Source organism: Myxocyprinus asiaticus, chromosome 12, assembly GCF_019703515.2.
Source record: "Myxocyprinus asiaticus isolate MX2 ecotype Aquarium Trade chromosome 12, UBuf_Myxa_2, whole genome shotgun sequence".
Lineage (NCBI taxonomy): Eukaryota > Metazoa > Chordata > Actinopteri > Cypriniformes > Catostomidae > Myxocyprinus > Myxocyprinus asiaticus.
In genome coordinates this window covers 44,663,762-44,682,276 of record NC_059355.1, presented here as the reverse complement: position 1 = coordinate 44,682,276, position 18,515 = coordinate 44,663,762, and the positions used below count along the sequence as shown (strand labels likewise).

Here is an 18,515-nt window from a genome sequence, read left to right as displayed (position 1 = left end):
TAATAGCAATTTTCTCTGAAATGGTTTAACAGAAAATATTATTATTATTTTTTTAATTAGCAGAACTAATTTAAATCAAAAGCCATTTTTTTCCCCAAGTAGATTCAAAGTGTTTAATGTATGAAACAAGTAAAACACCTAAAAACGTTGACCTGTTTTGCATGATTTTTCACTAACGGAACACAAGGAAGAATGATATACAAACATTTTTTTCACTTGTATCCACCGTAATAACAGTGCGTAGTAATAAAAATCAATATTTACCTACAAATATTTTTGTTGAAACATTTAATCTGAAAATGTCTTGCAAAGACTTCCGTCAACATTCTTGAGTTATAACACGAACAATTGTTGAATCTGACTTTGAAACGCTATTAATTTAATACGAAACAAGGATCACAAAACTTGTCTAATGAAATGGTTTAAAATCAGTCAAATAAAAAGTGCCATGGTATTTAAAAATCATTGTTATAAAAACGATGTTGCATAATATTATCACGAAATGATCATGATTATGTTGTGACTATTCAATATGTTTTCCTATTGTTAAGTACACCATTTGATAGAAGAAATTATTACTGTTTTTTAATAGCGCCATACCATGATGATCAAGTTAATCACAAAACACTGTTGTTCCATGTGCCGCACTTACATTGTCACTGATGTTCTGTATAGTGTTTATTCCTGAATTTTCAGTATTAGAGTATTCTATAAATGCTGTAAGACATGCTCCATACCACCACTACCTGTTGATGACAAAAAAAAATATTTTTGGAGAAGAGCAGAGAAAGTTGATGGGTGGCATTATGTTCAAGTACACTGCTCTTGTCCTACACATTTAACAGTGTAGTGGCAGTTAGAGATATAGAGCCAAGCCAAAGTGAAAGCTACCAGTGAATGTTTCTGAACACAACAACGATCGAGTGAGCCAGACACTTTGTTGTCCCTCCGTTCTCTCATGCATCCTGTGAATTGATATCTGCTCTGTTATCTGCTCCGATTCACCCCTTCTTCTCATGGCACCATCAATGCTACATGTTAACAGCTTTGCAAGGGGAGATGATTCTGTCTGCGTCCTGCTTTGCGTAATTTTGGCTCGAATTGGAAGTTTTTCATTTCAATGCTCATTCATGCTTCACAACTGCGTCTGGATTGCAGTGGGCAGTCAGAATCGCTTCGTTCTGTCTCAAACTCCACCGTGAATGTGGCTTGTTGTGCTGTTTGTATGTGATGCATTTTTGTGGAACGCATGTTATCTGAAAGAGGAAGAGAGAATTGTGAGTGTCCAATAGAAACAAGAACATTGTAAAATTTCATACCTATTTATACCCTTGAGATAATAATGTAGAAAGTAATAAATACCATTTGAAAAATGCATCTGAACTAAAAAGCATGATTTTAAAATTAGCGCATTGTATAGTTCATCAATGAAAATTGGCATCATTTACTCACTCTATGCAAAAAGATTTAAAGGGAATGGTGATTAAGACTTTGTGTAAGTGTAGCCATGAGACGTAAACAATATGTGTTAACATGATTTTAGAGTAATTAACTTTTTCTGTGTAAAATTATAAAATTATATTATAGTTTTGCAACTTCGTTGCCATGATGACTTAACGCAGTAAACCCTAAAACGACCATAAAAACATCGATTTAAACAGCTTTACAGCTCAAATAATACACTAGTTTTAACAGAAGAATAAATGTACCAGTAAGTGCTTTGATAAAATTATAACCTTCACATTTCTGCCTTTTTCAACCCTCCAAAAATTGGCCCCATTCACTTCCATTGTAAGTGCCTCACTGTAACCTTGATTTTTGCTATTTTTAAAGAAAAGGAGGAACGAGTCAAAAATAATTTTTGTTATGAACATTATGCCGCAAATGCTGTCGATTAAGCTTAACTTGTATTGAACCTGGAATATTCCTTTAAAGGTTGGATCACTATCTTTTTAAGTTAGTGTTAATGCTTAATTTATCAGTAAACAAGTCTTCTTAATTAAACAGTAAATAGGTCTTAATTTTGCAGTAATGGCCAATAGCCATAAATTAAAATAATTATTTATACTGTTGATAACAGAAATGGTTGTAATATATTTTCCATCCCGAGTATACTTGGAAGGCATATACATATATATATATATATATATATATATAATTTTTTTTATTTTTTTTTTTTTGTTGCTTTGTCTCAGATGTAGTTTTATCATCCATTTATGATTTGTTTCTCACGAACATCAGGTTTATTTGGTTCAGCATTATGAATTGTTGACATCAAAAATCGTAGGGATAACTCCCTAACTCGACAGGTCCAAATACCAATCATCCAAGATCAAACAGGCATTCCTGGTTTTGTAGATGCACTAACACAGCCATTGGACATACAGAATCACTCGATCTCAAATGGACCAATCGGTGGTGCCATTCTTGATTTTATTCCAGTTAGCATGCACAAAGACTCCGTACAAACCAAACAAACATGCCAAAATCTATACCCAGCCAAACTATGGAGGTGTAAAAGATTTGTTTGGATACCAACAGCTACTTTATGGGTTTGTCCCTCTCTTCCACTTGTCTTCCCAACAGGAATTTTATGAACACACAAAGACCCTTTGGCAGGATGAAGGAGTGCGAGCTTGCTTTGAAAGATCCAATGAGTACCAACTGATCGACTGCGCACAGTAGTGAGTATTCTGCTGAAAGCACACCCATTAATATGTCTCTTTTTTTTACACACTTGCACACGTAAACTACCAGTCAAAAGTTTTTATATACTAACTAATTCGTAATTAATACTATTTCTCACATTAGAATAATAGTAAAGCTGTCAAAACTATGAATAAACACAAACAGATATATTGGAATTTACATGGTCAATAAATATCTTTTGAAAATTACAAATATTTTGGCTTGTTTAAAGCAGCCAACCATTGCTAGCGCAACGATTTGGTTCTGAAAGTAGAAATCCCATAAGTCTTCTCCATACGGGAATAGATTGTAAAGACAGACCTATCTTGAGCTGGTAATTGATGGTCAGTGCTTCTGTTAAAGCCATCAGTCTGCGTAATTTCAACATCATTAAAAAATATTTTAAACTGTTCAGTGGTGGAATTCCTGGTGAAGAACTACACTACCCATGATCCTAAAGGGAAATGATCCACTAATTAGAGAATTGCGGTAAACAAAGTGCCGTAAAAGAGCTCTCCACTATAATAGTTTTAATAGATTAGTTTAACATTTTTCAATTGTTTTTAATTAAATTACATCATTCGCAATGTTTCATGGGTTTGTAGTTTATTCCCTCTTTAAAGATGTGAAGTACACCATCTTGTATCTTTGTCTTTTTGTCCGGTTTTAAAATAGCTTTTGGCTTCAAATCAAAGGTTGTAATGCTGTTATTCACTTTGTAGCTGGTTGATTTGGTTCATGGCTTAAAACTCTTTTATGAAGGATTTTATGAAATCCCTATGGCAAAAATGAAAGGGGAAGAATAATTCTGGAACTATGACTGCTGAAGAAGTGGGCGGGAACTGCACTCTACTGAAGGAGTTCCCATGTATACTGGGAACTTGTTGGCAGCTTTTCCTACACTGTCCAGTCCAATTCAACTACCCTATGTCTTTATTTTGTTCTGTACATATGGAGAAATTCAATATAGATACAATTTATATTTATCTCCAAATAAAAAAGGTTTTTAAGATCTTGAGAAACATAAATTTTGTCAGTTTTCCAAACTTTTGACTAGTAGTTTCCATCGCACAAGTTTAAACTACTGTACATACTGTTCTGTACATACTACATACTCATTGCTCCAAGCTTTTGAATGCTGGTTTTGAATAGTGTTGTTTGGCAATGTTGTCTAGTGCAAAGTACTTGGTGAATGTTCTTTACAGTTATAATGATAGTGATTTTGACCCAGCTGATTTGCATTGCAAAGTTCTTTTGGTCATTGTTCAGATTGGTCGTGCTCGGTTTAGATCTATTGTTTGTCTGACAGTCTTCGTATGTGTAGCATGTATCGGTCTGATTTGTGCACTTGTGAGGGAGATAAATGAGGGGAAATGTGACTGAAAGATGAGTTGAAAAAGACTTGGTGGTAAGAATGTTTGAAAGTGAACGCAAAGTGAAAGGTTTCCTGCATTGCGGTGCATTTGTGTGTCCTCTTCCACAGCCGCTGGTGGTGGTTGTGGATCAGACACTGGGCTGAGCCGTTTAGACCGGAAGTGCCCCCACCCCTCCCCGCTGCACGCTTATGTAAACCTAGAGCAGAGAAAGAGAGGGAGAGCTATTTTTAACTTACTGGTTCACTCACTGACAGCAGAAGGAGACTTTTTGAGAGAGGGGGAATCCGCAAATATCGCAAATAATGCATCTCTTCTATGAAGGACAAAAATGAGCTTGAAATAATGACTGTTTGGAAGGGAACTTGCAGCTTGTCTGAGTGCTAAAGAGAGAGGCAGAGGAGAATGACGGTGCTGTTTCGAGATCAAATCCACACAGACACACAATCAACAAGAGACGAGCGTTTGACGCTAACTCGTCCCGTTAAGAGCTCATTTTCATGTTTTCAAGGCTCTTCCTGTCACATGGCCAGGTGTCCATATTGAACGTGTGTGTGTGCATGCATTCGTGTTTTCATTCATCTTTGTTTCTTTGTTGAAAGCCGTGGTAGTTTTTTGGGTTCAGTAACATTATTATTGATGCAGAGACAAACAACATGGCTATGCAAAGCTAGAAAATCATCCTGTCGTTTGTTTTTGTTCATCTCGCAACTTTTTTTCTCTCTCGTTCTTCCTGCCTCTGCTCGTAGTGTCACTGCAGTGATAGAAAATGGCTGAGATAGTAATAATGTAAACTAAAGATAGAAAAATGAGAAATGTCCCATTGGGGTTATGCTGTTTTCAGAGAAAATGGACAATATTTTCTGCAAGCTTTCTATATTTTTGTAAACCAGAGAAACATTGCTTTTTTTGTGTGTTTGCATTGCATTAACATAAATTCATTGCATAGAGAAAAAGAAAGAAATGTTTCATTAAGATTATGATGTTTTCAGTGTGTGATAATGGAAAAATTGGCAATATCTTTGTATTTTCATAAACCATAAAAACATGAAAGAAAAAAAAACAGTAATGCTGTTCATTTTTGTCATGCATTTGTCCGTGATTCATAAACGTAAATGCAGTGCATTAAGAAAAAAGATGTTTCATTAGAGACTTTTCAAAAATGTTTTGTTTTTGTACAAGTTTAAATATTTTCATAAACCGGAGAAATGTTGCATTCATGCTCGTTTACATTTTGTAGACATAAATTCAGTGTGTGGAGGGGAAAAAGTAAAGAATAAACTGTTTTTATAGAAAGCATTTAAAAATGGGGAATTTTGTAATATATTACAAAAAATATTTTTTACAAACTTACTATTTTAATGAAACCAAAGAATGTTGAATTCCTACATTTCTAAAATATAAATTCAATGCATAGGGAAAATGGGGGTAAGTAGTGCCAAGAAAAATGAACAAAGTTTTCTACAACCTTTATTTTCGCAAATCAGACAACAATAATTGCTTGTCCACATTGTGTAAACTTAAATCCAGTGCATTCAGGAAAAGTATGTTTCATTACAGTTATACTGTTTTGTGTAAAAAAAAAATAAATAAAAAAATAAAATATTTATATAATATATATATATAATTATTTTATTTATTTATTTATTTATTTTTTTACAAACTAAAATTGTTACAAACACATTTTATTTTCATAAGCAAATCCAATGCATATGGAAAATGGGGTGAGTAATTGTGAAAAAATTTACAGTGTTTTCTACAAACTGTATGTTCGCTAATCAGACAAACGTTCCTGCTTGTCTGTGTTTCGTAAATGTAAATCCGGTGCATGGATAAAAACAATGTTTGATTAGGGTTATTCTGTTGTCAGAAAAGAAACAAAAAAAAAAAAAAAACGTGTAATACCGAATTTTCTACAAGCTTTTTTTCTTTCTTTAAATATTTTTTTAATCCAGGGAAATGTTGTTTCTGCTCCTTCATGTTTCTTAAACATAAATCCAGTGTGTGGAGGAAAAAAGAAAGAATAAACAGTTTTCATAGGAAGCTTTTATGGTTGGAAATATTGAAATTATTTTCTATGAGTTTACAGATTTTTTTGTTACCAAAGAAACATTTCAATCCTGCTTGTTCACGTATCATAAATATAAATCCAATGCTTGAGAAAAATGGGGGTGAGTAATACCGGAAAATTTAACAATGTTTTCCACAGGGGGGCCTGAGTAGCTCAGCGAGTAAAGACGCTGACTACCACCCCTGGAGTCGTGAGTTTGAATCCAGGGCGTGCTGAGTGACACCAGCCAGGTCTCCTAAGCAAACAACTTGGCCTGGTTGCTAGTTAGGGTAGAGTCACATGGGGTAACCTCCTTGTGGTCACTATAATGTGGTTCTCGCTCTTGGTGGGGCGCGTGGTGAGTTGTGCGTGGATGCCGTGGAAAATAGCGTGAAGCCTCCACACGCGCTATGTCTCCGGTAACGCGCTCAACAAGCCACGTGATAAGATGCGTGGATTGACGGTCTCAGACACGGAGGCAACTGAGATTTGTCCTCTGCCACCTGGATTGAGGCCAGCCACTTGGCCACCACGAGGACTTCCAAATTGGGGAGGAAAAAAAACAATGTTTTCCACAAATGTTATTTTCGCTAATCAGATAAACATTCCTGCTTGTCTGTGTTTCGTAAACTTAATCCAGTGCATGGAGAAAAAAAAATGTTTGATTAGAATAATTCTGTTGTCAAAAAAACTTGCGTCATACCAAATAAATGTACAACCCAATTCCAAAAAAGGTGAGACTGTTTGAAAAATGCTAATAAAAACAAAAGGAGTGATTTGTAAATTATATTCACCCTTTGCTATATTGAAAGCACCACACCTACACATAATATGATGTTTTACTTTGTGAATTTTGTTTTTTTGAAAATGTACAGTAATTCCAAATCAGATGATTGCAACACGCTCCAAAAGACGGGGCAATTTAAGACTATAACAATTTGACGAGTTGAAATAACAAGGCGATGTGAAACAGGAGAAGTTAAACAGGTGAGGCTATTGTGTCATAGTACTGTATACTGTATAAGGAGCCTAAAAAAACAGCCTAGACCTTCAAGAGCAAGGATCGTTCAAGACTGTCAATTTGCCAACTGATGTTACAGCAAATAATCCAGTACATTGAGAACAATGTTCCCCAAAGACAAATTGGAAGGATTTTTGGCCATTTCACCCTCTACAGTGCACAATATAGTTAAAAGATTAAAAGAATCTGGTCTGTGCGTAAAGGGCAAGACGAAAACCATTTCTGAATGCACCTGATCTTTGATCCCTCAGATGTCACTGTCTTAAAAAAACATCATGCATCTGTAATGGATATCATGAACATGGTCTTGGGATTACTTTAGTAAACCTTTGTTAGTCAACACCACTTGTCGCTGCATCCACAGATGCAAGTTAAGACTTTTCTATGCAAAGCAGAAGCCCTACATCAACACTGTCCAGAAGCGCTGCCAACTTCTCAGCAGAACAGTGGAACTGAAGAGTCCACATTTCAAAATGTTTTTGAAAAACACAGACGTCGTGTTATCCGAGCCAAAGAGGAAAAGGACCATCCACGCTCTTATCAGCGTCAGGTCCAAAAGCCAGTGTCTGTATGGGCCAGGGGTGTGTCAGTGCCCATGATATGGGTAACTTGCACATCTGTATGAACACCATGAATGCAGACAGATATGTAAAAATTTTGGCGCAACATATACTGCCATCCGGCACCGTCTTTTCCAGGGATGTCCCAGTATTTTCAGCAGGACAACTTCAAACCACATACTGCCAGGATTACAAGTGCATGTCTGTGTAAGCAGAGAGTGTGGGTGCTAGATTGGCCTGCCTGCAGTCCTGACCTGTCTCCAATTGAGAATCTGTGGCACAGTGGTTCGACTCTCCCGTCGTCAATACCGTCTTTAGCTTTGATTATGGCGTGCATTTGTCGTGGCATTGCTTCGACAAGCTAATGCATGTCACAACATTTATTTCCATCCAGAGTTGCATTAATTTTTGGCCGAGATCTTGTATTGATGACGGGAGAGTCGAACCACTCCTTAAAGTCTTCTCCAGCAGATCCCAAAGACTTTCAATGGGGTTAAGGTCAAGACTATGTGGTGGCCAATTCATGTGTGAAAATGATTCCTCATGCTCCCTGAACCACTCTTTCACAATTTGAGCCCGATGAATCTTGGCATTGTCGTCCTGGAATATGCACGTGCCGTCAGGGAAGAAAACAATCCATTGATGGGATAACCTGGTCATTCAGTACATTCAGATCCTCAGCTGACTTCATTTTATTGCCGCATAATGTTGCTGAGCCTAGACCTGACCAATTGTAGCAACCCCAGATCATAACCATTATTTAAATCCAAATGGTGACTTTTTTTGGCCAGGCAGTGATTATTTTCATAAAAAAAGAAACCTTGTATTCCTTCTTATTCATTTTTCGTAAACACAAATCCAATGCATGGCAAAAATGGGGGTGAGTAATACCGAAAAAAATTAATGTTATTTTCGCTAATCAGACAAACGTTCCTGCTTCTCTGTGTTTAGTAAACGTAAATCCAGTTCATGGAGAAAAAAATTCCTAAATCATCCGCCATGGTTTTTTTTTCTGCCTGCTCTCTTTTCTTCCCCTCCCTCTTTTGCGAAAGGAGACCTGTTTTTTCTCTCATTCTCTTTTTTTTTTTTTTTGCATTCCCCTCTCTTTTTGACTGGCCCTTCTCCACCTTTCCCTCCTCCCTCTCTCTCTCTCTCTCTCTCCCTCCCTCCCTCCATTCACCGTCTTTTTCTTTCCGCGCTTTCTGTCTGTCTCTCCCTCTCTCTGGCCTCTCTCTAGTCACACAAGATTTGGAGCTGATAGTCTATTTATAGCGCCTGTGGTTCTGTCGCTATGACAACCGAGCTGGAGGCCAGGGCGCCAGGGAGCTATTTTTGGAGCGCCGCTGTAATGTCAGACACAGCCTTCTCTCTTTTCTTTCTCTTCCACTGTTCCCTCACTCCGTCTTTCTGCTGCTCCCGACTGTTACTCTGGCATTGCAAACTTGGAGATGTGTGCTTGTGCATGTAAAGGCTATTGATTAATTCACGAATGGCACTGAATTAACAGATTTACGGAGATGAATGTAGCTAGCATTTTTTTCCATGTAAGATTTCAAGAAATGCTGCACTTCAAATCAGACCAATATGATCGGATACCGTAGGATATTTATGATGCACTAAAAATACATTTCAGGCGAAAATAGCAGTTGCAATCAATGCAACTACATTTTTTCAACAATAAACATTTGTTCTTGAACGCAACCATGTTTCTTAGTACCGTAGTGTGCCACGCACACACACAGCCCACTCTGAGTCTAAACAGTGTTTTCCGTATTGGCCCCGGAAGCTGCCTAATCCACACTCTTAATACTCAGCTGTTAACTAGATGAGCTGTAACATTAACCAGATTAGTAAGCGATGAGGATATTATCAGCTTTACCATGATCATCAGCAAGCGGCTCACTCTACTCTCCATGTACAGATTTTTCTTTTTTTCATGTTTCTTGTTGGCTTTTTTTAATTAGCAAAAGTAACTTAGATTTTTTTACATTTTAATTTACATATTCATTTTAAATAATAAGACAAATGTCTTGATTTCTAGATGTTTTTGAATAATGCTGCACACTGCGATTCATTAGTAAAAATATATATATATATATATACAGTGGGGATCAAAAGTCCACACTGAATATCTGTGATTCAAAATGTAATTTAAACCTAGAAATAAGTTTTGGGATTTTGAAAAATTAAAAAGGAGTGCTATGATTTAAAATAAATAAGAAATATTTAAGATTCCGCTGCACAAACATGTGGAGTCAATGCCTGTTCAGGTGCATGCTGTCATTTAAGTAACAAAGGCACAACAAATACTAAGAAATTATGAAATTCATGTTAATTCTTTTTTTTTTTTTTTTTTTTTTTTTTTTTTTAGTGCTGATTATATCATTTGTAATGAAAAAACTAGGGCTATATTATAATGATGCAAAATAGAAGCATTTTCACTAGTGGTCTTAGACTTTTGAACCTAATCGTATATATATATTTTTTGCTTTAAAGTTTTAGTAATAGTAGTCAGTCCATCTGCCGTTCTAAATGTTTTAAATATTTTTGGACACTTCAGACATTTGCTTGATGGAATTAATTATAGTAGCATTTAATGAAGAAAATAAATGAACTTCAAAATTGTCATTTTTATTTTTAAGCTATTTATGTTTTCTATTATGTTCAGATCACTTTTGTAGATCACTACAGAGACTTCAACCTAACACATGCTAAAGGACTGTATAGATGTTTATAACTTCCAGTAATGTTTTCTTGGGTTTGATGTTTATTTAAATGACAGCTATACTGGTTTTCATTGTTCCGATGTCGATCTAGATCATTGTTAGCACTATGATCACTTAACTTATCATATTTTGGACCTTTCCTCTGGATAAACAAATAGATAGTGCCATCGGCGTCTTACCCAGAACAGCTGTTTGGCTCAAACACACAATCTGAGTTGTAAATTCCACTGACTTCTGCCCAGTTCGGAACACATTTAAAAGCCAATAAGGTATAGACAATCAAACAAGTAACACCACAGTGGCAGTAATTTTGTATTTTATTTTTTTTTTTACTTCGGAGTACTTAACGTTTACAACTGGTGCTTAATGGCGTTTATGTAAAAAATTAAGTCAAATGAATTTTCTCAGAAATGGTTTGTTAATTGTTGTTAGCTGAGTTGGTCTGAATGTCTGAAACGGGAAAATCATTTCACACAAATGGTTAGAATAAGGGATAATGTAATTCGTTCCAAAAAGTTCTTCCATGTATAGTTCGAAGAGACCAGCAGCTACAATATATGTCTAGTTCTCCTGATATTTTTGGCATGTGAACAAAGTCTTTTGCATTTTGGGACAAACAGCTGTTCTGGGCCATATGACAGTGATACCATTCGCATTTATACATGAACTTTAATTTTCAGTGAACTGCCCTTTTAAGTAAAAGGAAAAAAAAATGAATACAGTAGTTATGGGAGCCATCTTGTGAAATGCAGTATTGCAGATAATAGTTAAGTAGTTGTATCCATATAAAACCTTGCAAAATTTTATTTAGTGTAATAGTAAACTTAAATAGTTTAACTTTATTATCTTTATATTGCAAACTTATTATAATCCTTAACTGTTTTATTAATTCTTAATAGGCAGTATTTACATATTTTTTTATTATCCACTTTTTTTAATGTTGCTGCATTTTTACTTGCAGCTGCAATGGTTTGCTTTAAGGATGAATGAGTTGCATGGTTTTTTTATATAATAAAGGGAGACGAACAGAAATTCTGTGTGGTCCAAGTCATATGACTCATGTGATGCTGCGTGTGTGTGTGTGTGTGTGTATGTATGTATGTATGTATGTGTGTGAACAGACCATCCATTTACTGCTTGAAGTGTTTTTACTTCTTTTTTTGTTTTTTTTTTCTTTTTTTTTGTGCATACTAAAAAGAGTTTGGACATACTGACGCATACACATTAAAGAAATTGTTCCCTAGAAAAAGAAAAATGTGTCATCATTTACTCGCAGGTTTTCAAAGCCTGTGCCATAAACTTGATCCAAACCAGAATGTACATCAGTTTTTGAAACTCTGCAACTACTGACAGAGATCGACACGCAACTAGAATTTCCTGTTCTCGAACGTCCTGCCGTGCAGACGTTCAGATTTTAGAATTCCACTTGAGTTGAGCCTTGAGATTTGGAACGCATGCCTAAATATACTCCGTTGCAGCTATAGCTGTCTCTTCTACTTGGCATTACGACAGCAGAGGCTGTATGCATTCTCAACTATTGTACCCAGAGGGGCATGAGTTGTATTTTTTCTGACTAGTGGGGCTGGGCTATTGTTGGAAACGTGCTATTAATAGGAAGATAGGCAATAATTGAGATATGGTATTAGACAACGGCTGTGGTTACAACACAACTGGCTGTGCAAACCCCCTCCCTGTCTTGACCGTCTGTCTGCATTATTTCGTCCCGTCTGTCTCTCTCCTTATTTGCTTCTCTTTATTTCTTTATTTATGCTTGAGATGTGTCACGCTGGTCAGGTATTTGACCATTACTCCTCAATTAGTGAGGTTGACTAGTGTTTTCTTCATATTTTATTGTTAGTTTTAATATTTTAGCAATGGTGCCTTAAATAGGTGCTTTAAAATTCAGCTGTTAGACAGTTTGTGCTGCAAAACCCTCTAGGAAAAGTTGCATCTTTTAAATTCATCCCATTTTAAGCACATTGACCACAGACGGACACCTTTTACTGATGCATCATGTCTCGTGCTATTTTTGTTGTTGTTGTTTTTTTTTAGGGTGGTTTCACATATAGTATGTTTTAAATGAACCAGTATATTAATATTTTAACCAATAATTCTTTAAATGTCAGAAATGTTCCAATTTCTTAAAATGGGTCTCTCTTTTTGGTCAAATATCCATTTACACCATTTTTTTATATAACCCAGACAACCCAGCCAATTCTACTCTATTTTAATCTATTATATTATGCAATAATAATGTATTTCTGTTCTAAATTCTGCACTTCACACATTATGTTAAGGCTCTCCGATTAAACCATTAAACATTTGCACATTTTGAAAATGTGTTTCTTCGCTTTGTCATCTCCACAGTGATGAAGCGGGCGTCGTCTCCTGTCTGTCATTAACACTACGTGTATGAATTCAATAAACCCAAAACATTTGCCATTATGTGAATGTTAAATTAAAGTGAAACGGAGCGTTTTGCGTTCACTATCAAAATCCTTGCTTGTATTTTTATGGGAGTTTGGTTTGAACCTCCGCAAATGGCATGCGTATCACAGTGTTTCATCTTCACTCACTCTTCAGAAACTGCTTTGACTGCAGCCAGTCCGCGGTTTATTTGGAGTGCTTAGATAATATGACAGGACCTCAAAAGTAGACACAGCTCAGTCATGGTATTTCTATATTCATCCAAAATTCCCTCATTTGGACACTAAAATGTGATTGGAATTATGAAATACACAATATGCGCGATTTAGATTAAATAATCTCATTAGGTGATTATGTAATGCAGCTATGTATGGCAAGCCTGGAGGTATCTATGTCATAAAGATACCTCTCTTTGCTTTCGCATCGCATTAATCAATGAAACAAGAAAAGGACCCACAAACGAACCGGACTCAGACCACCGGGCCGAAACACACTCTACGCAAGAACATGAATACAGACGCCTCTAAGCTATGCTTGCTGGATTTTTTGCGTTGTTGCGTTCCAAAATTATAAAATCATAACGCAAGTGTGTGTTTCATTTACAACGTTAGGGTTATTTTGGTTAGGCGCTATAGTGGGCATGTGATCTGTCCACTGCTGCAGTAGGGCTCGCCGATATGACCAAAACATTTTTTTTTTCATATCGTTCAATATCGATATTTATCACAATGTACATTTCATTCCATTAATGGGGGAGGAAATGCATTCCACGTGTTTGCAAGACCTCAAGAATGAATGTATACATAAGTAAACTCCACAGGCTAAGCTACCTTTTAATTTAAAGTTCAAGAAGTATACTCAGTTTAGGATTTAATCCTACATAAGATGTGTGATCTCTTTTTGATTAAATTTCGCCAATTTCATCGTCTTCAGTGGACGTTTGACTCCACTGAAAGATTTTCTTGTGACTCATCACACTCCAGCTCAGTAGGTGGCAGTAATGCACCATAAACTGGATTACAACTGCCAATAAACATCACACAATGAAGAAATCATTAAGTTAGTGAACGTGACAGCGCTTTTGATAATGAAGAAACGTTTAACTAAATAGTACATAAATAAACAGCAATGGTGTTGATGTCGGAGTTATTGTTGCGTTCAGTTGATAGCACTATTGCATTGTCAGTGCTGTCTTTTACACAACAATATCATATTAGCCGGATAGCTAGCTAGCTTGCGGCTACCTAGCCTCATTACTGGTTTATATGACAATAAGGGCGAGGTATCCGCTATCCAGCTGATTTCATGACTGTGATTCAGCTAGCTAGTTAATTGCTTGCTTTTTTAGTGACATGTACCTGAGCTGAGCTTTTATTTATTTTTCGATAAATATCTACATCATTTTATCGCCCAGCCCTATGCTACAGTAAGCTTTTTTTTTTTTTCTATCAAATTAACTACTGAGGAAGTAAATATATTTGTAGCAACTTACCTGAATAATACCACATCCAGTTTAATGGCAAAGACTTTTAAAGGTAACTCTATCGCCTCCTTTAGTACTGAGGTTTGTTACCGCCACAATAATGCAAAAGCGCACATTAAGCATTTTCAGCTGGACCGCATGTTGGCAATTCAAGCAATTTAGCCAAGCGGTCCAATCTGCTAGGGTTGTAAAAAAAAAAATATATCATATCGGATTGGATCGTACGATACAACGCTCACTGTACAATACCATATGTATTGTACGATAGATAAACAAACACAGTATAGTGTAATTAAAACCAATCATTGAGAGCTGCGAAACAGTCTCCTCCCCGGAGAGGCAGCGCTGAGCGCTCACAGGAAAACAGAGCAACACACTTCCAGTACATGGCCTAGAAGATCGATGGCAAACGGCAAGTAGATTGTACTGTAGCGGTGAGTTCATATTAGTTTTCAAAAAAAAAAAAAATGCAGTGCTGTTGTTTAAGTGAGTGCTCGTATTGTATCGTATCGTGAGTCTATGCATCGTATCGTGAAATTTTTGTATCGTTACATGTCTTCCATCTGCGTATGCATTAGGGCTGTCAGTTGGGCAGAGAAACTACATTTGAATTTTCACCTCAAATATTTTCCAAATTCAAATTAAATTAAAAAGACACTTGCTTTCTCTTAAACTGTATTTGTTGCGCTGTGTCTAGCCTTTTTTTAGTGCAATTTTAGCATTCAAATGTGCATTTTTTTTCCTTAAATTCTACGAATATTAGAATTTTGAATTTTAATTTGACAGCCCTAGTATGCATACTTGTGTAGAAAACAAAGATTTTGCAAGGTTTCCTTAACACCGATTAGTCAGTTTTGAAAAATATGTAGTTTTGCGCATCCTTAGTTAATGCCACCTCTTCCATGTGACGTGCCATAACACTTTAATTTGAATGGCCTGCTGTGCGTATTGCGTGCACACGTGCGTGCACATACATTAGTGCAGTTGCAGACCCATGCCGCTGTGTGTGGGACCTGCTGCCTTGCTGTCACATTTCAACCCTGTATGTCACATTCCAGTTGGGCTTGGGGTGAAAGGAGGGGGTTTACAGCCTTGTCCGCCCTGCTGTTTTTTCCCGCTTTGTCTCTGATTCCTTCTCAGATTACTTGATTTTGGAGTTACGCTTTTACAGGGATAGGGATGAGAATTGCAAAGAATTTAAAGAGATAGTTCACCCAAATGTGAAAATTCTGTCATAGTTTACTCACTCTCATGTAGATCATTTATGACTTTATTTCTTCTGTGGAACACAGAAGCTAAACTAATAAAGCTAAGTAAATAAAGAATATTGTAGACTCTCTTTACTAAGAAAGTGAATGAGCACAGGGGCTGTCAGGTATAAGGCACCATAAAGTATCATACAAGTCTAGACCATTTGATAGGTTTGTGTGAGAAACAAACCTAAATTTAAGTCATTAATTACTGAAAATCTTATTATATTTAAAAAGATATATTTTGCATCTGCTGTATATTTATGTGCCACCAGTGTGTACAATGCAATAGAAAGATGTGTTGTCTATTTATTATCTCTTTATTATTTTGCAGTCTCACAGTCATGTCATTCAGACTGCAAACTCACAACTCTGCTAAAACAATGTATTTATTTATTCAAATCAATGATGAATCAATTTGTTATTTCAACTTATTTTTAATAAAACTTGTTTAATGGCAGAATTCCTGGTGAAGAACTACACTACCCATTAGGGCTTCATGATAATGGTTAAAATGATAATCACGATAATTTTACATAAAATTGTAATCACTATTTTTATGCACGATTATTGTCATTTGATAATTTTTTCTATATTACATGGCTGCAAAAAAAATCATTTTACATTTTAACAGCAGCTATCATGTTGAAGTCTGTAGGGTGTTCACACTTGAGTCATGTTTAAAAGATAATAACTTTGTATATTGCAATAATAATAATTAAATAGTAATATATTTCTGTAATAATTTAGCACGTGGGATTGCTAAAGGGTCTCGAGCCTTTATTTCGTAAAGGAAGGAAGTGTGTGTGTTGTTGTTTCTATGTTTAGTTTGGGAGGAGGAGCACAAAGCTGTTGTCAACTCAAACATGGTGAAGTCCTCTCATCTCCTCCTCGGCCAACAAAACCCCGGTGCCATGGGGTTACTTTAGATTTGTTTATAAACTTGTAATGGACAAGCATATTTGTAATTATGCAAGTGTGCAACTGAAGTAAATCTGGAGCGCTTTAAAAATAACGCGGTTATTGCATGGTAGCAATGCACACAAAACGAACTAGAGCACAGCTGTTCTGTGTACAACACATAATCAGAGCACGAGATGGAATTCATTTCATGTGTTTCGAGCACACAGAACTGCTCTGAGACTGCCGAAATACTGTATCTTCAGCCTCGTGTGTTCCGAGTATGTGTAAAACACTACAGATCAGAGCGGTGCTCATATGACACTCATAAACATCTGCTGTTCTGTATTTCAGAGCGTACTCGAATATGAAACCGTGATTGGTCCGTTACGAACTTCTGAAGGGAGCGTGATAGGACAGGTGAGGGGGAAAAAATGGACTTCACAAGAGCTTGTGATTTTTGTCTATCATCCGCAGACAGCCCATTATGAAAATGAACAACAATTTGCAACTTTACCTGGCTTATAATTTCTGCTTGTTAGCTCACTAATATCGTAGATGGTTATGCTTAATTAACCGCAAGAGGCAGAAACCTTGATCGTGGTTAAAATACGATTTATTGTGCAGCCCTACTACCATAAATCCTAAAAAGAGAGATACACCAATCAGAGAGTCGCGACAAATAAACTGCGCCAAACTAGATCTGCAGAGACCGCCCACTCCTATGACTCAACCAATTTGGTCTCCCTACACTCTCAAATGTCTTATATATTTGTGTGTGTGTGTGTGTGTGTATGTATGTATGTATATATATATATATATATATATATATATATATATATATATATTTGTAATAAACGTAAAATATTTTTTTTCTCTATACTTATGGTCAACAATTTAAAATCAATAGTTTCAGATATTTCCATCATTTTAATTTAGATTGCATCGTTTGCAATGCTCCATTGGATTGAAATTTATTCCCTCATGACCGTCAATATTTTTGTCCATTTAAAATGTGGATATCTGCTAAGTTAAAGTTGCACTAAGTCATTTTTTCCACATTAAATAAGTTTTACTCCCAAAAAAATAATAATAATAATTTTGAAATGTATGTATTAAATCATGCGCACTCTACTTGAGGTAAAGGCTTCAGTCTAGGGCTGTCACGATTATGAAATTCTGTTTTAGGGCTATGATGATTCATTGTCTCTTTAAGGGTTTTCACAATTAGTTGTCATAATTGTTATATTTCTTAAGGTGTGCTTTTTTCTGCATGTGTGCTTCATACACCTTAAGAAGTCATTTTTACACATTTAACTTGAAACACAAAAATCAAATAATAAAATACGGATATGTGATTTCCTTTTAAGGCTTTAAAAACGTATGAATGACATGAAAAATAATTAACAAAATATTTTTAAATACTTAAAATATGTTTCTCTTTTTGGTCAACTTTAGCTTTGGTCAATTTTACATTTATATATTTTTATAAAAAATATATATATATATATTAGGGATGGGCATTCATCAATAATTTGGTATTCGAATATTTAAGATAATAAAAAACAAATACTCGAATATTCTATTATTTAAATGAAGGTAATTGAGAGAATTATTTTTTAGTCATAAAGGTTGCATCACCATTTAAAAAAAAAAAAAACAAGCTTCTAATTATATCCAAAACAAGCTTATATTATGTTCTGTTTTTTTGTTGTCAAACATTTAAACAAGTAATGCGTGAAAACAAAAAAGTACAGAATGAAAGCATTTAAGCTAATGCAAAGCGAAGAAAAAGAAACCGCTAATAAAGTAGACTGACGCAATTAACGTACAAGATGAATATAAATACTCGACAAATAATAGTTGTTTATATTGTATCTCATGTCATGTTTTTGTTGAGAAAAACAAGCATATCCACATGCTCAGTAAACTATACTCACCAGTTTAATTGATGGAATGTCCCTCCACTAGCATAGTCTTTCTCGGATGCCATGTTTGTTGTTTACAGAAGCGTCGTGGGGATTACGTTGCAACAGG

The 18,515-nt window shown here is 35.7% G+C and overlaps 1 protein-coding gene across 4 annotated transcripts in view; it reads left to right on the top strand.

The window, feature by feature from the left end:
• Window positions 1-18,515, top strand: part of LOC127448902 (guanine nucleotide-binding protein G(s) subunit alpha) — a 50,273-nt gene that overhangs the window by 24,786 nt on the left and 6,972 nt on the right. For all 4 annotated transcript variants that reach the window (XM_051711838.1, XM_051711839.1, XM_051711840.1 and 1 more), the window contains exon 5: window positions 2,587-2,684. In XM_051711838.1, coding sequence (XP_051567798.1) covers window positions 2,587-2,684 — 98 coding nt within the window. The remainder of the gene's footprint in view (window positions 1-2,586; window positions 2,685-18,515) is intronic.